We start from the raw sequence: 24,205 nt of genomic DNA, 5'->3' as shown, positions 1-24,205 counted from the left end.
GTAATCCTTTACCACCTGATCCGGTAACGACCCTAGAACCAACAAAAATAAGGGAAAATACCTCCACCCTCCCCAAGGCAATGCCAATCATCAAGGAAAATCCAAAAACAAAAATAAAGAACCATAATTTGATCACACCTACCCCAAATTCCTCGGCAGGTATCCCCTGTTGGGTGGAAAACATGGTTATGGACCTAAAATCCGACCTTGAAGCCAAAATCACAGCGCAGATCAAACCTCTCATATCAAAGTTGGACAGACTCACGTCACTAATCAACACCAAATGCAATTGTAAATCAAGCAGGAATGGTCCCGCCCCAACGCAGGGAGCAAAGGAAATACTCCAAAAAAAACCATCCAGCACCAAACAAATAACAGGCATAACAGACAAGTCTAACATCTCACTAACCAGAAAAGCGGCAGTAACACATTCTTTAGCTAAAAAAGGGAGCAATCTGGATGTCTCCCAAAACACTCTGGAGGCGGTAGATCTTTCCTCCGCTATACAAACAGGTCCAGCAGGTCAAACAAAAACAAATAACAGACAAACAAAAGGAAACTCCACCATTCCAGCAGAGACCCCCTCCCAAGAAAAACCATCAGATCTGAAGACTAAGCAACCTCGGCCTAAAATAATTAACTTACCCCCGGAAGCTTCTCCCTTCGTGGTGGTGTTAACAGCAGTTCCCCCACTGAAGGAGGGCGCAAGAGAAACTTTCGCAGAGCTGAGGAACAAATGTGCCCAGTGGCTCCAACTCCATAGACCACTACCCGCCCATATTAGGGGTGACATCTTCTCCGCACGTAGAGGAGATTGGGTTGGTAGAAGCACGAAGGCAATAGCGGGGGACGTCATCAGCATCAAATTCAGGGAGATAGGGGCATCAAACTACATTTGCAATTCGCCCAATAGAGGACCTGCCACTAAAATAAATCCCCTTCCCTTGTCTTACTTCTTACCCCCATCCTCAAGGCAAAATTTCCCCTTTCATGTACGCCCACCAAACACCGGCCCTATAAACTCCTCTGAATACAACATGTATCATCACCATCAGTACCCAGATAGGCCACGTTTTTCGCAAAATTTACAACAACCAGCTTTCCAGTGGCAACCACCCGCCTTATTTCCCCAACCCACACACCTTGCTACCCAACCTCCTGTTAACCCACCTCAACATCCACATCATACCACCCAACAATGGTGGCAACCTCAGCAATCCATGCATTACAACACCCATTTATGGCAACAGCCGCGGCAAGGATGGTTCCCCCCATTCAACCCACTAGGCCCAAACCATCAAGGCAGAGATAGGGACGAATGGAGTGGGCAGGATCATCGGACAAAGTACAATGACCCCACACGTTGGGATAGCTGGAATGGCCTCCAATTAGCAAACAGATATAGTCCCCTGGAGTGCGTTGATTGACTACCACAACCTCAGGAATACTCCCAAACTCATACAGACCGTTTGGAACCCAGGGAACCCCCATCAGTCCCTCCAGTCCTAGAGATTCCACCAGCTCCCGAGATCCTCAATGAATTAAAAAGTACAAAAAGCTCAAGGGACAGCTTAATAATCCTGAGCCTGATCTCGTGGAACATCGCTGGATTAAGGACAAAAATAGAGGATGGGACAATCCTGTACCACACGCTTAACCATCAAGTATTATGCATACAGGAGACATGGTCACTACAAGAACATCACCTGCAGGGGTACAAAACGTACTCGTCTCTCGCGCAGTCGGGACATACAGGTAGACCAAAGGGAGGTCTGTGTATTTACATAGCTAACACTATCCAAAACGTTAAAATAAAGGTTATAGAACTGGCACCAAATTTACAGATCCTTGGTCATTACCTCCAGAAAAGAGAGTCAATGATTCTTATCAATTTTTACAACAATCTGGATGAATTGGGCTTTGAGAGAGTCTTGGCCCACCTCCACGAAAAACTAACTACTCTTAGAATGCAACAAGGAGAAGGAGGCCCGGCAACAATACTATGGGCAGGCGACTTCAATCTTCACGCCTGTACCCAAGTAAAAAGAAAATGCCCTGGCATGGTGACAGAAGACGGCCTCTTACTTACCCATTTCACGCACAACAAAATGGGAAGGCAAATGAATGATCTCCTATCCGACCTGGATCTCCAGATAGTAAACACCTTGGACTATGGGGAAAACTCACTTGCACCTACCTATATTGGAAGAGGTTACCAAACTACGGTAGACTTTATAATTATATCAGCATCCTTACAATTAAGAGTAAAGAACTTTGAAGTAATACCGAATTCTCAAAGTGACCATGCAATACTAACTCTGGAAGTTTCACTAAATTACCAAAAATGTTCTCCAGTAATAATAGCCAATGCATTGACTCAGGAAAATATCAACATGGATAAAGTAAATGGGTATACCATAAAATGGGAGAGGATAAATCCAGAGGAACTCACCAAAGAGCTAATAAGATCAGTCTATCCCCAAATTAAAATCTGTTTGGATATAGCTACTAATGACACGGAGCTTCTAACTAACTTCGCCCAAATTATGGAAAAAATTAAGGTGTTACTCACAAGAAAACAAAAACTCGGCTCATCCCGGCCTAATGGCTGGTTTAATCAAGAGTGCACTAAGGCTCATACAAAACTAAAGTTAGCCTTAAATAAAAATGAAAGGGATCCCAGTACAATAGCCACTCTCAGAAGTGAATATCATAAAATAAGGAAAAAGAGGAAAGAGGAACTGAAGCAAGCGCTGTGGCACGAACTCCACACCAGTGCCCAGGAAAAAAACTCTAAAGCCTTCTGGAGAATTATAAGAACTCCTTTTTTGGCAGACGAGACTTGCCCAAAAATCGAAGCCGCCATAGACGCCGCAACTTGGGTATCACACTTCACCAGTATCTTCCAAAAACCAATCCCTGACCAAGAGCTGGAAGAAGAGGAAAAAACATTCCTACCATACCCTATAGATATAAATTTTGAAATTCCTGAGATTCTTGTGGCATTGAACTCTACCAAAAAAGGAAAAGCTCCAGGGCCGGATGGTGTCCCGGCAGACCTTTTTAAACATCAAACAGAACTTTGGGCACCAATTCTAACAAGAGTCTGCACCGCTACGGCAAAAATAGGAATTCTGGAGTCTTGGACTAGGTCCATCATGGTGCCGATTTTTAAAAAAGGTAATCGTATGGACCCCGCCTGCTATCGCCCAATTTCCCTGTTGGACTCATTGGGAAAAATAGCAGGAAGAGTGATTTTAGAAAGACTTCAGGACTGGGCGGAAGAAAGAGGAATTCTATCCGACCTTCAATTCGGATTCAGAAAAGGATTAGGTACCGTGGAACAAGCCCTAAATTTATCAATAATCTTCGGAAAATATGTGCATGCAAAGAAAGCAAAACTTTATATGACCTATGTTGATCTGTCCGCGGCTTTCGACTGCGTCTCCCACACAAAATTGTGGTCCCTTTTAGCACAGATGGGGGTAGACCCACCACTCCTGAACTTTTTAAGGGAACTCTATTCCAACCCATCCGCAAGAGTTCGCTACGGGATAAAGGGAGAACTGACGGCGTCCTTCACAGTAGAGCGTGGGGTCAGACAAGGATGTGTCCTGGCACCCTTCCTTTTCTCCCTCTATACCAACAACTTGGAGGTCGAGCTACTAAAGGGTGCCCGTGACCTCCCATTGGCCAAACATCGCCCGATCCCCGCTCTGCTGTATGCGGATGACGCCGTCCTCCTCGCACAAACTCCCCGTGAACTCCAAAGGTCCCTTAATAGATATTCCCAGTTTATGAGAACTCTTGACCTCCATATAAATGTGAAAAAGACTTTCGTAATGAAGGCTGGGGTCGGGAAAAAACAGCAAAACTCTATCTACCTCGACAGTCAAAAAATTGACTCAACAAACGAATACTGTTATTTGGGGGTCATGATAGACAATAAACTCTCCTGGAAACCAGCAGTAGAAGCCAGAAAACATTGTTTTAAAAGAGCATTAGCCGCAGTGGTGTCGTTTTCTCAAAAATTAGGAAAACGTCCGCCCAGGGAACTGATAACCATATATAAAGCCAAGTGCCAATCTACAGCTTTATATGGAGCAGGACTATGGGGACACACGGATGTCACCTCTCTGCAAATCGCAGAAAATACGTTTTTCAGATTCATCCTATCTGCCCCCAAAACTTCCTCTGTTTACGCCTGCCACTTAGAATTAGGGGCACCATATATCGAAGATCTTGCCAAAATCCAACCACTTCTTCTCTGGCGACGTATTTGGGCGTCAGATAAAAACGACCTCACAAAAACAATATTGGCGGATGCAATGTCTCTGGACTACGTTTTAAAAATTAAATGGCTGGCCTATATTCGGACCTTTCTTGGCGACCTTGGAATAGAAAAATATTATCTTAATCCCGAAAAAATTGGAGAACTCTCAAACGATAACTTAAAAAAGCGAGCGTTGGATCATTTGACTAACTTGAGACTTCAGGCAGAAGCTGGGAAACAGTCGGCGCAGCATGCCATGCTGGTTCAATCTACCCTTTCAATGCAGCCCTATTTAAACCTTGACATTGGTACCTTTGAACGATTTCTCCTGATAAGATTCAGACTGAACATATTTCATAAACTGGTAGTCTTCCCAACACCAAACGTTTGGGACCTAAATCCACCTCCATGTCCATGTGATGGGATATCAGGTCAATCCACTCTTCATACAGTTCTGTTCTGTAAATTTTATCAGGAACACCGCAAACTCTGGCTACTGACCCTTTTAAAATCTTGGGGTCTCAGACAATGTAGAGCAGCCATGTTGAGCTTGCAGCTTTTGGACACCGAAGCCACATGTTACCATGTCCTTAATTTTCTGAAATGTATATACAGACATAGGAAAAACCTTTAAATTATAATAGTACTGTATATATTACCGAAATTCTTTTTTGCTGTTTTTAAGTAATTGGTAAACAGATCTCATTGAAGATTTTTTAATTGTACTGCTTTTATGGATTGTAATAATCCGAATAAAGTTTATATTTGATTTTGATATTTGATTTGTAGTCCTCTTCTAGGTGGGTTTCCATGTGCGTTTGATGCTCAATTAGCCAGGCCATGGGTATTTGATTTAGTGAAAGGGGTGTGCGGGAGTTGTGCTTTCTTTTGTGTGGGGTAGGGCTGTTCATAGTCCTAGAGTGAATGCCGGTGGGAGTGGGTTATGCAATGTCGTGGGGGGGTGGGATATGGATGGTATCTGAAAGAGACTGTTAGTTAAAGATTCCTTACCTTAGAATTACCTCCAGGCCTCAGACTGGATCCAGAGAATTTTTCTCTTGACAGTACCCATGCGTGTCCGTAGGTGGCGTCCGTCGGCTTCGCGTCCGTTGTCGCCGCTGCCGGGAGAATGTTGTGATGTCTACTTAGACACCGCCCCTGCGCGCCTACGTCAGTTGTTTCTTTTTCAGCGCCAGCCTTGTGCAGATCCGAAGGGAGCTACCCCTTTAGTCATTTTTTTACTACGTTTTTCCCGACTTATGTTGAGTTCTTTTTTTAGTCTATCGACTCCTGGTGTACCTGGGATGTCCCATCGTCAGACCAGGTTCAAACCGTGTGAGGCCTGTACCCACCTGATGTTGGTTACGTACCCCCCACCTTGCATCCCTTTTGGTGCCTGGAGCGTGACCACGACCCTAAATTGTGCTCCGACTACCGGACCATGAATCCAAAGTCTTTGTGGGAGCGATCCTGTAAGTTGTTGAAGGCTCGGTGTTCTGTCCGTGTTGCTCAAGGTCCCGGTCGAGAGGAAGGTCTCAGGACTGGTCGCAGAGCCACCACCATCATTTGTCATCCACGTCTTTGAGATCTTCGGGTAAGTCGAAGCACAAGAAGAAGGTGAAGAAGCAGCGTCTCTCTTCGCCTTCTCCCCGTCAGTCGGCCGACGCAACGTGGGACCCGGAGCAGTCATCGCTCTCCAGCTCCATCTTCGTAGGCTGCTTCAGGGACGGCTCAGAGCTTTCCTCCTTTTCCCAGTGCCAGAGCGTCCCCTGCCCAGTTATGAGCTTTCTACGACGCGCTTCATGGCATCTTTGGACAGCCCAACTCTGTGGTGCGCCATCGGGCCCCGCGGACTTGGCGGGGGCCCTGGAACTTCGATGCCGGTGGCCCTGGCGCTGGAAGGCCAACGAGGATCCAGATCGACGCTGGTCGACCTCACAGTACCATTCCCGGCGCCGATCCGGCGACTACTCGCCCGGTGCCAGTCATGTGCCAGACTGGCAGCGACCCCAGCCTCACCCCCACATTAAACATGGCGCCGGACCCATGCCGGAACCGGCGCCAGAAGGCACGTTTGTGCCTCTGTTCATCCCTGGTCTTCCTTTCAGGCCTAATTGGCAAACATATGAGGGTGAGGAGGACTGGGAGGGGTCTGTGAACCCTTTAGCTGACCAACTTTAGGAGCCAAATTGGCGAGAGGACCTGGATAACGCCAGTGGTATGGATACCTCTCCTGACCTTTGCATGCTTTCTCCCCCTAAAGTTCCTACTGGGGAGGGAGCGTTGTATGCCGTGGTATTGCCTAGGGCGGCTGAGGCCTTGTGCCTGGAGCTTCCTACAGTGGCAGTCAGGACTTATCTCCTGACAGAGGTGGTTTAACTGGTGGCGGCCTCTTCTGAGCCCCTTCTGCCTTTCAATGAAGCCCTCACAGACGTCCTTCTGGGCACTTGCTCCAAGCCTAGCACAGGGGCTATTGTGGACAGGATGATTACCCGACGCAACAGCCCAGCCCCACGCCACCCACTTTTCCTCTCCCAACGACCAACCCCTGAGAGCTTGGTGGTCCAAGCCTCGTCCTCTAAGGGTGCATTCCCTACTGCTCCCCCAGACCGATAATCCTAGATGCTGTACCATCTTGGGAATAAAATGTTTTCTTCCCCCAGATTAGCGATGCGGACGGTGAACACGCATGCCTCTTGGGTCGTTATACCCATACACTGTGGGATACGGTTGCACAAGTGCTGCCACACTGCCTGGAGGAGGCCCGGGCCGTTCTCACCAGCGTAGTTGCAGAGGTTAGAGACGCAGCCAAATTCACCATCACATGTGGGCTGGATACCGCCGACTCACTGGGCAGAACGGTTTCCACGTCAGTAGCCCTGAGGTGCTATGCCTGGTTGAGGATGTTTGGTTTTTCTGGGGATGTCCAATCCACCTTACTGGACATGCTCTTTGATGGCCGTCATCTTTTCGGTGACAAGGCAGACTCCGCGCTCAAGCGTTTCAAGGATTCTAGGGCTATGGCCAGATCCTTGGGCCTCGCAGCGATCACTTATCCCACATACTCTGCTTTCCACCCCTTTTGTGGCTACGGAAAGGGTGCCCCACCACATTTGACCTAGTCTAGCCACCGGTTCACGCAAGCTGCCCAACCTGTGTGTGGCCGCGGAACCCAGCGACGAGGGTCTGGAGGCCAGCGGGCAGACCAGTCCACCCATAACCTCCTGCAGCAGCCTACAAAACCTCCTAGTCTGACCTATCAGGGCCACCAGAGGTCAGTGGGCGGCAGGATTCACCATCACCTTCCCCACTAGCAAAACATCACGTCGGACAGGTGGGTTTTGCAGATAGTTCGAAGGGGCTACTCCCTCCCCTTCGAGACTTCACCTCTCTCTATGCCACCATCCTTCCATCGCATGTTGGAGAATAACTTGGCCTTTCTCCGTCATGAAGTTGCAGCTCTCTTCACCAAGGGAGCTATTGAAAGTGTCTCTGTGCCAGATGTAGGTGTGGTTGCTACTCCCACTACTTTCTGGTACTCTAAGAAGGACAAAGGCCTGCTTCTAATTTCTAATTTAATTTCTAATTTAAAATATTTCTAGAGCCCAGTGTACACCTTGCGGTTTCTTGGCGCTAGGGGGATCGGCAACTGAGGAAAAGAGACCAGTAAAAGATAAAGGGGGTATTGAGAGAGTTTAAGTGGGGAAGGCCTGGCTGAAGAGGAACGTTTTCAGATCTCTACGAAAGGGGAGATACTGGGTGGCAGAGCGGAGGTGATCAGGGAGTGAGTTCCAGAAAGTTGGAGCCAGGGTGGTATCTTCGAACTCAGGGCCCTCAACCTCTTCCTCCAGAAGGAGAAGTTCAAGATGCTCACATTGGCTTAGGTCCTGTCTGCCTTCGACCCCAGGGACGGGATGGTACTGTTGGACTTGCAAGACTCATATTTTCATGTCCCTGTCCTGCCAGCCCACAGACGTTACCTACGGTTCACAGTAGCCCACAAGCATTTTCAGTTTACTGTGCTTCACTTTGGCTATACCAGCACCCCTCGGGTGTTCACGAAAGTGATGGTGGTGGTTGCAGCTTATCTGCGCAGATCAGGGGTTCCAGTCTTCCCCTATCTCGACGACTGGCTGTTGAAGGCGAGCTCGTCCTAGGCTGTTGTCTACCACCTCCAGACTACGGCAGACCTCCTGCACTTGCTGGGGTTCACTATCAATGTGCCAAAGTCACACCTGATTCCCTCTCAGAAGCTCCTTTTCATCGGAGCAGTTCTGGATACAGCGCAGTTTCAGGCTTATCCTCCCGAGCAGCGAGTCCTGGATATTCAGGCTATGATACCAATGTTTCAGCCTCTATCCCGTATTTCGGTGAGATTGACCCTGAGGCTGCTAGGCCTCATGGCCTCCTGCATCCTGCTGGTGGATCATGCCAGGTGGCATATTTGGGCTCTGCAGTGGGACCTGAATTTCTAGTGGACACAGCATCAGGGGACTCTTTCTGACGTCGTCCAGATCTCAGAGAGAGGACTGCATGTCTATTGCTGTGGTGTCTCACAAATCAAGATTCGATCAGCGGCAGATCGAGCGGACAGTGGTGACGGATGCATCCCTCCTGGGATGGGGTGCCACCTGGGAGAGGCGGAGATCAGAGGTCTCTTCACATCAACCCTTTGGAGCTCCAGGAGATTCGTCTTGCACTGAAGGCATTCCATCCTGCTATCAAAGGTAGAGTAGTGCATGTGTTCACAGACAATATTACCGCTATTTGGTACTGCAACAAACAGGGCGGAGTGGGGTGTGGACCCTATATCAAGAGGCTCTTTGCCTTTGGACATGGCTTGAACATCGGGCATATCCCTGGTGGTTCAACACCTGTGAGGTTCTCTGAATGCCAGGGCGGACTAACTCAGCCGTCGGTAATTGATGGATCACGCATGGCGTCTTCACTCAAAGGTGGTGCAACGTCTCTTTCAGCAGTGGGGCGAGCCTTGGTTAGATCTGTTCGCCACTGAAGCGAATTTTGAATGGGGCACTTGCTCATTGGCGCTTTTCGTCGCGAGTGGAACTGCGGCCTCCTGTACACCTTTCCGCCTGTACCACTTCTGCCCAGAGTGCTGAAGAAGATCAAGCACGACCGGGCCCAAGTTATCATTGTGGCTTTGGTTCAGACGCGAAGAGTCTGGTACCCTGAGTTCTGAGCATGGCCATCGATCCTCTGATCAGACTGCCTCTTCGGGAGGATCTTCTGTCACATCAGCAGGGGACGGTCCTCCACCCGAATCTATCCAGCCTCCATCTCCTTTCGTGGAGATTGAGTTTCGACAGTTGACAGCTTTTGACCTTCTTCCCGAAGTCTGTAATGTCATCTTGGCAGCCAGACATCCCGCCAGTAAAACGATATACGCCTGTAGATGGAACAAGTTTGTGGCAAAGTGCACAACAAAGGCTGTGAACCCCTTTTCTGCCCCTCTTTCAGAAGTACTCTTGTTCATTCTGTCTTTAGCCCAGCAAGGCTCTGCGCTGGGCACTCTTAAAGGCTATCTTTCGGCCATATCTGCCTTTCTTCGTCTTCCTGATCAGCCTTCTCTTTTCAAGTCCCCTATCGTAAATAGATTTCTAAATAGCATTACTCCCCTTTTTCCTCCTTCTCCGTTCATAATGCCCCAGTGGGGCTTGAACCTGGTCTTAACGTATCTTATATGCGCTCCCTTCGAGCCTCTTCACAACTGTCCTCTCAGGCTTCTCACTCTGAAGACAGATTTCCTTGTTGCCATCACCTCTGCTCGCAGGGGTGAGATCACTAGGTCTAGAGCGGCGAGTCTTTCGGCAAGAACTTTGTTTGGGTTTCACTAGATTGAGCTGGAAGTGAAAATATGCCCGACTCTGCGAGCCTATGAAGCTTGTTGAATGTTTGAAGCACCAAATTGATCCTGACGATTAGTAGGAATTCTGAAGACTGGTAAAACCGTGAGTTCAATGAGGAGAGTAAAATGTATTGTTTCTTCTCTTTTGTAATCCTAACGGTGTGGGCAGGCCTTAGCGTGCTTGGACCCCCGTAGGACTCTTTTTTTCTTTCTTTTTCTTGATCCTGAAGAAAGCTGAGCTGAAACAGCATCACCAGCAGAAACATGTCGACCATCCACACTAAGTTGATGGTATTATAATTCAAAATCCCAGCAACTTCACTGTTTTTATTGTGAACAACTGGCCCTTAATAAAGTGTGTTGAGGCACAGTTGTGATCTTTTAACATACACTTCCCTTCACTGATCACTCTTTCACACACACCCGCTCCGCTGCACTCGCAGGCGTTGAAGCACACAGGTGGGGATAGTCGGCCCTACCAGTGACTGAACCCCATGATGAAGCATGTCACCACTAGGGTGAGTGAGGGTTCTTTTAGAAAATAATAGATTTTCCTTCACTGCAAACCCCCCCTTTTAGTTTTTTGACCACTTGAACTAGAGTAATTTAATTAATTCACTGTGTTGTAGATTTCCACTTGTGACAAACTGTCGTATAGCTAATTCACTTATGTAGGCGCTCTTTTGTTGATATAAGTTATAGAATTTGGGGTAGGAGAGTAGCCATTATTCCCTTCCTCTCTTGTTGTATATACATGTCATTTTGGCTGCCAGACATCCCGCCAGTAAAACGATATACGCCTGTAGATGGAACAAGTTTGTGGCATAGTGCACAACAAAGGCTGTGAACCCCTTTTCTGCCCCTCTTTCAGAAGTACTCTTGTTCATTCTGTCTTTAGCCCAGCAAGGCTCTGCGCTGGGCACTCTTAAAGGCTATCTTTCGGCCATATCTGCCTTTCTTCGTCTTCCTGATCAGCCTTTACTTTTCAAGTCCCCTATCGTAAATAGATTTCTAAATAGCATTACTCCCCTTTTTCCTCCTTCTCCGTTCATAATGCCCCAGTGGGGCTTGAACCTATCTTAACGTATCTTGTATGCGCTCCCTTCGAGCCTCTTCACAACTGTCCTCTCAGGCTTCTCACTCTGAAGACAGCTTTCCTTGTTGCCATCACCTCTGCTCGCAGAATGACTGAGCTTCAAGCTCTATCATCCAAACCTCCTTTTCTGCCTGTTCATCCGGACAAAGTGGTCCTTCGTACGAGTCCCTATTTTCTTCCCAAAGTGGTTACCTCTTTCCATATAGAACAGACCATCACTTTGCCCACCTTCTTCCCTCCTCCACACCCTTCCAAGGAGGAGGAGAGATTCCACTGTTTGGACCCAAAATGTGCGCGGTCTTTCTATCTTTACGGCACAAAGGATTTCCGGGTGGACGATCAACTCTTTGTTGGCTATGTGGGCGTGCAGAAAGGTTGGGCTGTGAAAAAACGTACCATCTCTCTGTGGGTTCTCCTATGCATTAAAATCTGCTATTCCCTAGCAAAAAAAGAAGCTCCAGTGGGACTGCGTGCCCACTCCAAAAAGGCTGCTGCAGCTGCGACTGCCCTGGGACATGGAGTCTCACTCGTTGACATCTGTCGGGTGGCCTGTGCGTCACTGCACACGTTTACTAAACACTAGTGCCTAGACAGCCAAGTCCGGAGAGGCAGCTATTTTGGACGTTCTGTTCTCCAGGATTTTCTAGTGTGAACTTAGTTTGCAGACGCACCTGTGGGGTTGGCATTGCTGGGGTATCTATTCTAAGGTAAAGAATCTATAACTAACAGTCTCCTTCAGATGAACAAGTTACTTACTTTCGGTAACAATGTATCTGTAAGAGACATATGTTAGCTATAGATTCCTTACTGACCACTCATCCTCCCCGTCCTGCGAACTAACTTCTAGGGATAGGGACTCCCTTCCAGGGCCCTAGGTATGTGCACCAGTGGTCAGTGTCTTGCATGGCTCTGCGCTTCTGGCGTGGAAAGTCGTGTCAGAACTGACGTCAGCACGCAAAGGCGGCGTCTAAGTATACATCGATATATCATCCCAGCAACCACGAAGCCGACGACGGATGCGGAGTCTACAAACGCCACCTACCGACGTGCAGGGGTACTGCTAAGCGAAACATTCTCCGGATCCAGTCTGACGCCTGGAGGGAATTCTACGGTAAAGAATCTATAACTAACCTATGTCTCTGACAGATACATCGTTACCAGTGGTAAGTAACTTGTCCTACTAGTTTCTTTGTTGTTAATTTGGGGCTGGTGGGAGTGTAGCGTAAGCCTCTCAGAAATTATTTAGTCAGCACCTTGGGGCAGGTGGGTGGTGGGAGTTGGGAGCATGCGCACTTTGGTTGCCGCCCTGTGATGTTCGAGAGGCCTGCGGGGGTTGGAGGGGCGGGACAGGGAGTGCAGCTTGTGTTTGGGCTGGGGATTATATGAGTTGTTGGGGAGGTGGGTATGGTTATTGGTGTAGTGGTGTAAGTCAGGTGGCTCCCAGGTGAACTGAGTTTGGTGTCGGCTGGGGTGGGGGAAGGTGGGTTATGAGTGAGGGGTTAGAGTTAGGAGTGTAGTTCTTGAGTGCTTATGGATCTACCCTTGATGATTAATGACGGAGTAATTTGGATAGAAAAAAATAAAGTATAAAGAACAGCAGTTTAGCATGATTGTATTTTTAAAGAAAACTGTGAAATTTCTGGAATGGTCAGATTAATCCTATAACCCTGACTCCTGTTAAGAGCTTGATCAATCAGGAATACATCTTATTGATTACAAGGAATTTCATAAGTGAAACAAACTCAGAAGTAGTATATATTTGTGAAAAAGTTCCTTTCCTGGGATTAATAAATTTAATTTTAATATTAGCAAAGATTTAATAGAATTGTAGCTTCTGTGTCACCCATCGCTTTAATGACTTTTTCTTGCCCCATCCGTCTACTGAAAGTTAGCTCATCAGGATTGACTCCCCCACTTTAAATTTAGAAATGGGGCCAAACATTTTAAGTTAATGGATCGGTATTCGAAATGTGACCTTTTTTTTTAATACTTTGGGACACGCAAATTTAAATACAAAACCTTATAACTTCGCTCTTCAGACTTGATTTCCACTAGACCTGCTCATCTTACATCCTTATTCCTGCTTGATCAGTCTCCTCACATCACCCAGTGATGTTGCACACAATCTAGTTCTATTTCAGGTAGTGCCCCTCCGCCTACAGCGGCATCTTTTTCTGACCCTTGCTAAATAATTAAATTATTATTATTTTTTTTAAATTATTGCTTTCTGAAAGTTATACCAAGAATGCATCCTAAAATCCGTGTTTTCTTCTGGGGTTTTTTTATACATCTTTTTGCCTACATTGTGTATTCCTTAGATTCACATACATAGTAAGGTTGAATATCCACCCCCGCCTCCTACCCTTAAACACTTGTGTAAATTAGAACCATTCTTGGTATACTGGACATTTTGTTTTCCTCTGTCCAAGCAAGATGTCTAGAATTGCGCCCTTTTCACGAATAATACCTGGTTTGTCTTGAGTTTTTGATGTGTTAGTGGTTTATTTAGGTGGGACTTCTTTTATTTTAAATCTTTTTTTCCTTACCTTTAGGCGGATGTATCTTTGATACGAGTGAAAATTTTATTTTGTTTTTGTTACCATTGTGGCAGTGTTTGACCAGCATATTCGACTGCATGTAAATCGTTGTGAGGGGGCATTTTGTCAGGACGTCATGTTTTCTGTCCTCAATTCGTTTTTTTATTTGGTGTATTTGTTCCTTTGCTTACTTCAAACAAAAACTAAGAAAGCAAGTTCCAGCCTGCGTTAGGTTGCCAACTCCGAGGCCAGGAGCAAATGGAAGTGAAGTGGAAACTATCTGCCTATTAGGCTTTCTGGAATTAAGTATTAAAGTCTCCAGATACCATACTATTCCATTTAAGAGAAATTACAGTTTTGATTGAAAACCTGAAGGAAGCAAAAAAAGGGGGTGGCGCGATCCTCTTTCAAAGAAGTAGAATCTAAAGTGTGAGGGTTGGTATAATCTGCTCGAGGTACTCAGACATTCAGCCTTAGGAAGTCGATAATATGAATGCCTCTGTGCGGATTGTAGCCTGCGACTTGGAGTGCACACGGATCTCTGCAATGGATGCATTCATTCTCACTCTTGGGACCCGTGATTTCACACTGTTGTAGATTTAGGCAATGTGTTGCTGTGGTTTGATCTCAGAAAATACCTTTATTCCACTTTTCCAGCTTGCGTGTATTTGTTGATCACTTAGGATTTGTTTGCTGTGTTCCTTTGTGTTTAAGGCGCTTTGAAACTAGATGGAGTTTTGACATTTACGGAAGCTGCCTATGCCATAGCTACCATTTAATTTCAGTTCTCAAAGTGGTCTGTGCTTTATGTCTCAGTGGCTGCCAAAGTTTGGCAAAGCTCGGTTTCCACCATTGGGCGGAGTTCGTTAGACATTTTGAAGTTCCAATAACCTCAGATATTTTAGCGCTGTGTGATCTGTCACCTGGGATTCACGGTAAATATGTTTGACAGACAATCAGAGGCGCAACTAGAGCCTAATTTTGGGGGGTGGGGGGGGTTAAGAAAAAATTTCGGGGGCGGGGGGCGGGGGGGGGGACATGGTGAGTTCAATGGGTGTTGCGCGCTCACAGTCTGCACCAATATCACAGTTTGGTTTTCGAGAAAAGTAATTTTTGCTCCTGTCTTAATGATTTTTCTGGCTGTAATGTTCATGATTTCCAGAAGGTGGCAGCGTCCGTTTAGAAATGTTTCTGCAGCTAAGATTGCGCTTTCGCTGCAATGTGTGCTGCACTAGGGTTGACATTCTAGTTACAAAGACCGTTATTATGGGTTTAAAAACAGTCGGATTCATATTCGTGTGCTTCTTACAGCGGTGGGTTGTGGAACATGGCGAATCGTCGGATATAATTTTTTCTGGAATGGAAAATGATAAATTATGTACGATTGTCATAAAAATCAAATTTCCCTAAAATGTATGAATCTAAACGGTGAATAATGCAGGTGTCATGGTTAAATTGCTGTCCCTGGGACGATGCAGTGGGGCTATCCAGTCTTACTTGGCTTGTAGTAATGTGGGGCTCGCCTGACCGCCTATAGTGTGACGCTTTTTTAACCTATTTTCTGTCCTGGGAGCTAGTAATGTTTGTCCAAAGAAGTTCCTTTTACAGTGCAACGGACCAGCCTGCTGCATTGACCATCACTGCTGATGCTGCTCACGCCCATCACTCCATAGGGGGGGGGGGGGGGGGGGGAGCTTCTCTTCGCCTTTCACTTTATACCCGGTACCACTTTGTCGCCAAGAATTTTCCCCTGGTTTTGGGCGGCAGTGCGGATGGGGACTAACTTTGAACCGGATTAGATTCTATTCATGGTGCTAGATGAGAGCGCCCTCGGTCCTCGCCCCTCCCGCTCATGTGGCTAATCTGTGGTTTAAGAAGATGCGAGCTGTCCTGTTCTCTCTCCCTGTGCCCGTCCCCTGATGACGCGAAGCGGCTGGAAGCCGCGCGCGCCCCGTGCTCCTGTCACTCTTTCACTTGGGTCCACCGTCCACCCCTAACCGGCTCTAACCGTCATTCATCAATGGTTGGACCCCTTCGCTGAATGTGAAGAGGGCGGCAGAAAAGAATGCGTTTTTCAAGTGTTCAATTTACAAGTGTGTGTAATGTGACCCTGGCAAAACCCAGCGGGTGAATGCGTACCGGGGCTGCCCACAGGCCATTCTGGGAGGGTGGATTTTATGAAAGAGTTAATGTTGCTGTCTTCCAGTGGATCTTGCTGCCTTACCGTTTCAGTTTAAAAGAATAAATTAACTTGCTTGTGAGCCAGTAGAATCACAAATGCTAGGGACGCACTGTGTAAAGTGCTAGGAGACGTAAAGGCCCGGAGGGCTGCAGGTCTATAGCATTAAAGCAGCTTCGTAGACTCGTGTTACCGGTTGGACGCCCCGATCTCATGCAGACTCCCAGGGAGTTGGTCATGTTGATACCACTGCAGTCGAAGTGTCTGTCCATCGTTATTCCATTGGTAAATCTTGCTACTTGGAGCTGACCAATGGGATCACTAGGCCTGGAGGCGTGGCTTACTGCACCTAACGTTTGAATGGAAAGGGCTAAAAACATGGCTATTTCAGAACTAGACGCTTTGCTGGGCTTACCACGTTTCTAGCGCCAAGACACCCCCGCGTATTCGCACGCTCAATAATTCTCACTAACATTACATAACAATGGCACCACGCACAATGCCATAAACAACCAATTTGACATTTATTTTGGATGACATTAGTCCTTAGCTAGGTATCTTGTCATTATTTTGCAATTCTCTCTTCTGGAATGTTTGCAGTGTCAGGGGAAATGTGCTCTTTGATTCTTTACAATCCACCTTGCTTCATTGTAACTGATAATTTCGAGTTATTTCCGGGTGTATTAAAAATGTGACTTTTCAAGCCAATATATAGCAAGTGTCCACAAAAGGAGGTCCAGTTAAACTTTGCACGCTCATTTGCACCACAAAAATATACAAAGTTTACATGTGCAAAATGCATCCTTTCCATATAGAAACAAGGTGCACAGTAATTAGCCAGTGATTTTTTTTTTAAACATTAATTCCAGCCAGGCTTCTAATGCAGTAGTTCGTTAAAGGAAGATGTAGATCGAAGGAAAAGCAACTCTAACTCTGCATTTATTTTATGTATCCGTTTCGTCTTTCAGCGACATGAGGCAAGCTCTCTGGGAGCTGAAGAAGGAAATGTCGAATTTGCATCTGGTGACAGAAGTGCAAGCCGAGGTGCTAAGAAAAGTGAAGGCAAGAGACGCAGCAGCCAAGAAAGGCAAGTGCCCCGTGCAACCACTGCTCCCAGGGTACAGCGACAGAGCACCTTGCTAGCGACCCTCATCAACATCCCCCCAAGTCAGAGGCGGGGGCATCCGAGTCCATTAGGGCCACAGACGCCATTTTCCGCTCTGGCTTCTGTCTCGTACTGGTCAGTTTCACACTTGAAGGTGTTGCTGATGTGTTTTTGTGCAGTACTGTCTTCTGTTCCCTTGTGGCTTCTCTTCAGCCGAGTGTTGCTTCTGTGTACAAGGCAGAGGTGTGAACAGTTTATTTCTATCTGACCTTTTACCATAAACTGCACTTGCTTTCAGGCTAAGGCGGGTATTTCTCTTTCTCCCTTGCACCAATGAATGTTCTATTTCATTAAAATATGCGGAAGGCACATTCTCTACACCCCCTAAAGTTTTAACACCCCTTCTGTATACATGAAAAAGAAGACTGTAAATTGTAAAAAAAATAATTTTAAAAGCTCTAAAATATCTGAGCTTTAAACAAACAAAACCGATTTCACTTAAGAGTCCGCAGACAGCGGAATCATTCACTGTAGAGTGTAGATTTGTGAATCTCTTGATTAATGACGTGGTTTTCTGTTTTGTATACCGCTTTAGTAGATGTATAGCCAGTTGTCCACTATTGATGTCAGTTTATGAAGAACACGCTGAGCCAAGCAGGCCTCTGCCATAGCTTTACTAGGTTGCAAGAAGGCATGCTCACACTTTTCATGGGCATCTGTGAGGAAACGGGCATTTTGCTACTTTGACTAATAGGCACGATGGAATGACTGAAATACCATGAGCCCTGCTAATCAGTTGAGCGTGTGTGTACTTACATACATACATACACGAGCGTGTGTGTACTTACTTACATACATACACGCATACATGCGCTGACCCTTGAAAAGGTACATGTTTAATGCAGATTTTCCACAGTTTTAATGTAAAGAAAATCATGATTGTATTAAAAAAGGCACGGAGGCTAATATTATGCATATCCCTTTTATTCCTGCCCAAACACAGCAGCAACAACACTATAGAACTTAGAATATTATCAAAACATTCCAGAACTTAGAACATGTATAATACACCAAGTAAAGCAGCCATCTTCCTCTTTTGTGACTGCGAATGTGAAAAAACAATAAATAACAAGTCCATAAATAAATTCCACCGACTCCAAACTTCCTTAAGCTCATCTCCGACTCCTCCTCTTCAAACAGGAACATCCTCTCCATCCACTTCTTCAGCTTCATCCTTCAAAATAAACCAAACAAAATTAATTACAGGGCGGGCACAGCGGAGGGATAATATTAGCCTCCGTGCCTTTTTTAATAAAATCATGATTTTCTTTACATTAAAACTGTGGAAAATCTGCATTTTATGTCAAAGGCCCGGAGGCCAACATTATGCATGTTCAAAGTTCTTCCAAAACCTTACTCAAAACATTTTCCACAGGCTTAAAGTAAAACTTACGAAAAGTCTAATCATTTGACCAATCTGCTGCCTTTAAAATTCCACCCAAAATGAATCCTTGCACAAAGGCTTTACTAGCCATAGCCCCTCTTACCGAATGGGATCCGAAAACACTAATATCCACCCCTGCCTTGACCATCACATTTCTCACCCATCTCGCCAAAGTAGGAGTAGACACAGCCTTATACGGATTAACATATGAAATCAATAACTGCTTACAATCTGCACCCCGCAAAGCAGAAGTCCTTTTTTGATATTCCTTCAGGCATTTAACCACACACAAAACACTCTCACCCTCTAAAAAAGGATAAAAAATTGTTCTTGACATAGTTTTCGTCCTTCTTTTAACCTCAAAACACACTCCCTCTGGTTGATAAAACCTAGAATTTACATCCAAAGCCCTAATATCTGACACCCTCCTAAACGAAACCAGACATAACAGCATCGTCATCTTCCATGTCAAGTATTTCAAATCCAACACTGAATTCGACCCCCAACTTTCAAGCTCTCTCAACACCAAAGTAACGTCCCAAAGTGAATCATACTTAGCCTTCGGCGGAATAACCACCCTAACACTTTTAACCAACCTCCTGACCAGAACATGCTGTCCAACCGGAACTCCATCCACCAAACCATGCCCTGCTGAAATAGCAGACCTACTTAGATTAACTGAATTATACGCCAAACCACTACAAAAAAGACCTGACAAATAATTTGCTACCTCTACCACAGGTGCTGAAATGGGATCCAAACCCCTCTCAACACACCAACCATTCCACTTTCTCCACGCTGACTCATACACCCTAGATGTCCCTTTAGACCATGACTTTGAGACAAGCTCCTCAGCCTCCTTTGATAAACCCTGCATTTGCCAAATTCTCCTGAAATCAACCAAGCCATCAACTTCAGCTTTCCTGTGACCACCAGGTCGTGAAAGTTCCCCTGAACATCCATCAATATCTCCCTGCAATCTGGCAGAATCACCGGGTTCTCCACCAATAAATCCATCGCATCCGGGAACCATACCTGAGTTTTCCAGAAAGGAGTTATCAGAACCAACTCTAACTCCTCCCTTCTGACCTTGTTCAGAACCCTCTGAATCATAGAAAAAGGGGGAAACGCATAACTCCTTCCCCCCCTTCCAACTCTGCAGAAAAGCATCCACTCCCTTTGCCTCTGGATCCGGCCTCCAACTGTAAAACTCCTTCAACTGAGTGTTCAACCTGTCTGCAAACAGATCTACACTCAAAGGCCCCCACATTCTCTCCAGACTCAAAAACACCTCTCTCTTCAACCTCCAACAGCTCGCATCCCTCAGGTATCTTGAATACCAATCCGCTTCTACGTTGCTCAACCCTGGTATGTACTGTGCCTGAACTACAATCTCCCTCTCCAGACAAAACTTCCAAAATTCCTTTGCAAGCTCCGCTAATCCTTTTGACCGAGGTCCACCCATCTTGTTTACATATTGAACCGCCGACAAATTGTCCATCTTCAGAAGAACACAACATTTGACTCTGTTCTTCACAAAACTCTTTATTGCGAAGGAGCCCGCCAGCAACTCCAAACAATTTATGTGCATTAATCCTTCCTCCTTCGACCATTGCCCCCCTGTTGAGGTCTCTCCACATCTCGCTCCCCATCCGTATAAACTCGCATCCGACTCTATCTCCACTTCTGGCATTGACCCAAATATTGCTCGTCCGTTCCAAGCTTCCAGACTCATCAACCACCACTCCAATTCCTCCTGAGATTCCCGATCTATCACAACCTTCTGAGAATACCTCACATCTTTCCTCAAATACTTTGCCTTCAACCTCTGTAACGCACGATAATGCAGGGGAGCAGGGAATATCGCCTGAATTGAAGAAGAAAGTAGACCCAACCGACGCGCTAACTGCCTCAAAGTAATCCAGTCCGCCGACTTCACTCTCCTCACTTCTTTCCTGATCTTTCTCACCTTCTCCATTGGCAACCTCAACACACAATCCAACGTCCGTATCTGAAAACCTAAAAAGGTCATCACCTGTTTCGGATCCACACACGACTTCTCTTTGTTCACTACAAACCCCAAATCCTCTATTACTCTCACTGCAAACTCCGTATGATCCTTTGCCAACTTCCTCTCTTCTGCCATTATTAAAATATCGTCTAAATAGACTATCAGACGAACTCCTCTGGGTCTCAACAAAGCCGCAATCGGCCTCATCACTTTGGTGAAGCACCACGGAGCTGACGTCAAACCGAAAGGGAGACTCTTGAACCTCCAGCGCCTTCCCAACCACCTGAACTGAAGGAAATCCCTTTGTTCCTGGCACATCGGAATTGTTAAATAAGCATCCTTTAAATCCAGTCTCGTTAACCAATCCCCCTTTCTCAACAGATCCCTCAGCATATGAATCCCCTCCATTTTGAAATGGTTGTAAACAACCCAATCGTTCAATTCCTTCAAATTGATTACCGGTCTCATCTTCTTGTCCTTCTTCTCTACAAGAAATACATTGCTTATAAAGCAACCCGGTACCTCCTCTGCAAGTTCTATTGCACCCTTTCTCTCCATCTCTAATACTTCTTTTGTTACCAACCTTTCCATCTCCTCTGAAAACCTTAATACCTTTGGAACCCTCAGTTGAACCGGGGTACTGATAAAGTCTATCCTGTATCCAACCACAGTTTCCAAAACCCATGGATCCTGTGTTATTTCCTGCCATCTGGAAACAAACTGGGCTAGTCTGCCGCCCAATTTTACTTCCATAAATAAAGGGTCTTGTAAGAAACTTACCTGATACTCCTCTCGGCCTCCTATCCGACCTTGCACCTCTTCCTCTCCCCCTCTGTCTTTGCGGGAAGAAACTTCCTTGATCGGACCTTGTAAATCCATATCCTCCTCCACTTCCATAACCAAATCCATATCCGTAACTTGTTCCATAGGGCCTGTTACCTCTACCATAAAATCCTCTGGTAACTCCAAAACCTCGGCCGGGGAACCGACCCCTTGTCCTCCCGGCCGAACCAAAAACACGTCTCGTATCTTTCTGAGCCTTCTGTAAAGAATTAAATGTACCCACATACTTTGCCATATCTTTTACAAAGTCGTCACCGAACAGCAGCCCATCGCTCTGTTCACCCAACTCCTTGCCAGACAAATCTGCAAGTTTTGGATCGATCTTGAATAAGATACTCTTTCTCCTCTCCTGACAGAGAGCCGCATTGGCATTCCCCAGCAAACAAATTGCACGTTGCACCCACTGACGCATTTCACTTACGTCAACACCAGTATTGTTGCTATGTGCTTTTTCGCACAAATCAAAAATCTTTGACAAAGGACCCAGAATATCCAGCATTCGATCCTGGCACCCTTTCAAGCCTTTGTCCAAACCCCTTCTTGGGTCTCTCCCCCCTTTGTTATTAATAAATGTCAGCATCTTTTGGTCCAATTCCGGAGTGAATGCCACTTTACTATTTAGGGTTGGCCTCAGGCACTCAGACCTCAGTCGAGTTCTTATCTCTTTGGGCATCTCCTTTCTGATCCAATAACGAATGTATTTTGCAACATGCTCTACAGGGGACCACTGTGGTGACAATGGATGTTGAATAAGTAATGGATCAAACATTTGATCCCCTTGAGGGTCAACAAAATCCTCGTACTCCAATTTAATCTGGTCATCCAACTTCCTCCTTTTAACCTTTACCTCTTCCACATCCGAATCCTCCAAACTTGAGCTACATGTAAGCTCCACATCCCCACTAGTAGAACTACTATCGCACGCCACAGAGCTATGTCCTTTCCTTTGTGCCTTTATAGCACTCACTTTGGCCTTTATAGCCTTCTCCTTTTGCTCTCTATTTTCCTTCTCCTTAGATGTCTTTCCTTTAATCACATTTTTCCTTTTCTCCTTCCTTTTAGATGCCCCACAAGAAGTACCTGCCACTACCTGCACTTCCTCAGAGGTATAAAAACCATCCTCTTCTCCAGACCTTTGGCTTTTCTCTCCCTCTTTATTTCTCTTCCCAATAGTGCTTTCTATCCTTTTCTCTAAGGAAGCACTAAACTCGCCAAACATCTTTTCCATGTATCCTTTCATTCTTTCCTCGAAACCTAACCCCTCATTCTCCATCTTTAATTATACTTTCCTCAAGTATTCCTATCCAATACTGAAAATTTCCCAAATCTAACTCTTTCAATACACTAAATACACCTCTACCTCAAAGCGACACACTCCACTTGAACTGATGAACTTCGTCTGACTGAAACTGACAACGATCAGTCAGACGATATAAAACGTCCCAAAATATGGCCGATCACGTTCCCATTTAGAAATCCGACGTTTCCCAAAGCTTCAAAATGTCCACCGCACGTTACGCACGTACGGCGGCCCCTTCAGCACACACTTCCTATGCTTCAGCGCGTGTGTGAATTCGCGTCCGAACTCTCCTCAGCTGCTGTTCTACACTTCCTCCGCCTACACAGCTTGAAGCGCTCGCGTCTCCTGCCACGCGACGCGTCAAATATATGCCATGCGCTCGTGGACCCACGCGCTTTCCAACCGACAACCTTACGAACCAACAGACGGTAACCTAATGTTCGAGGCATGTGGGCTGCTAAATTCATATCTTTGCATTAGATCGCCACCTAGTGTTGGGTCCGGATGATCGCACATTGTTGTCCTGGAAGAGTCTTCGAAGTATCCTGAGATGGGTGGCTCCTCCCCTGGACTACAGTGCGCATGGGCATCGGCTCCATCCCCAGATTGTTTTTTTCCGCCATTGGGTTCGGATGCGGTCTCGACGTCTCTCCGTCGGAACCGAATAAACATTTTTTTTTCACGGCCTAAAGGCTGGGTTCTTAACGTCGGTATTGTTTGCGTACGGTCTCGAGTTTCTTCCGTCTCCCGGAGCCGGAATCACCGGAGTTTCTTACAACTCTTCGGACATCGAGGCCTTCTCATCGCGACTCGACACTAAGTTCCCAACATGGAGCGGAGTCCGTTTAAACTCTGCCCGCTCTGTGGGTCCAAATACCCACATATAGACGTACACCCGGTATGTAATAAGTGCCTTTCGCCAGACCATGACGAAGGAAGTTGCCGGGCCTGTGCGAAGTTCAGGTCGAAGAAGACTCTCACGATTCGGCGCGCGGTGCGCCTTGTGGCCAAGCAAACGGCCCCGGATCCAGATAACATCTTCGATGAACAAGAAGAAGAGGACCAGAGCCATCATCTTCAAATCTCCCCGCCTGAGACGGAGGTCGAGGCCGATCCGGAATATGACGACGACGGAGTCGTGGGTCAGGGCCTTGAATACGTCGACGAGGTAGGGGACGACGCCATGGTTTATGGGGCCGAGGAAGATAGCTCAGAGGACGAGCTATGCCCCGAAGTTGAAGAACATCACGAGGGGGTCGCGGGATCGCCTGTCGGCCTTACCCAAGACCCTGTAGCGCAAGCCACGGCCCCGCCTGTCGGCCCGGCCACGGACAAACTTGCTGCGCCTAGGGTTTCGAAACCGAAACTGAAAGCAACGGTCTCGACTACACCTAAAATGGCCGACCCGAAACCGAAACCGAAAGTGAAGGACTCGAACGTCCCTAAGATGGCGGTCGCTACGGCGAAAACAAGTAAGACGACGGCCTCATCGACTCCGTCGACCTCCGGTCCACAGAAGTCGAAGAAACACGGCGATTCCACAGGGTCGAA

The 24,205-nt window shown here is 46.5% G+C and overlaps 1 protein-coding gene across 1 annotated transcript in view; it reads left to right on the top strand.

Moving 5' to 3' along the window:
* The window catches only part of LOC147663278 (5-azacytidine-induced protein 2-like), a 210,181-nt gene that overhangs the window by 162,686 nt on the left and 23,290 nt on the right, over window positions 1-24,205 (top strand). Inside the window, exon 8 of the mRNA XM_086950565.1 lies at window positions 16,920-17,038. Coding sequence (XP_086806691.1) covers window positions 16,920-17,038 — 119 coding nt within the window. The remainder of the gene's footprint in view (window positions 1-16,919; window positions 17,039-24,205) is intronic.

The sequence above is a fragment of the Lissotriton vulgaris genome, unplaced genomic scaffold, assembly GCF_964263255.1.
Source record: "Lissotriton vulgaris unplaced genomic scaffold, aLisVul1.2 SCAFFOLD_1935, whole genome shotgun sequence".
NCBI lineage: Eukaryota > Metazoa > Chordata > Amphibia > Caudata > Salamandridae > Lissotriton > Lissotriton vulgaris.
The sequence above is the reverse complement of the archived record's forward strand: the minus strand, read 5'-3'. Positions and strand labels throughout refer to the sequence as shown.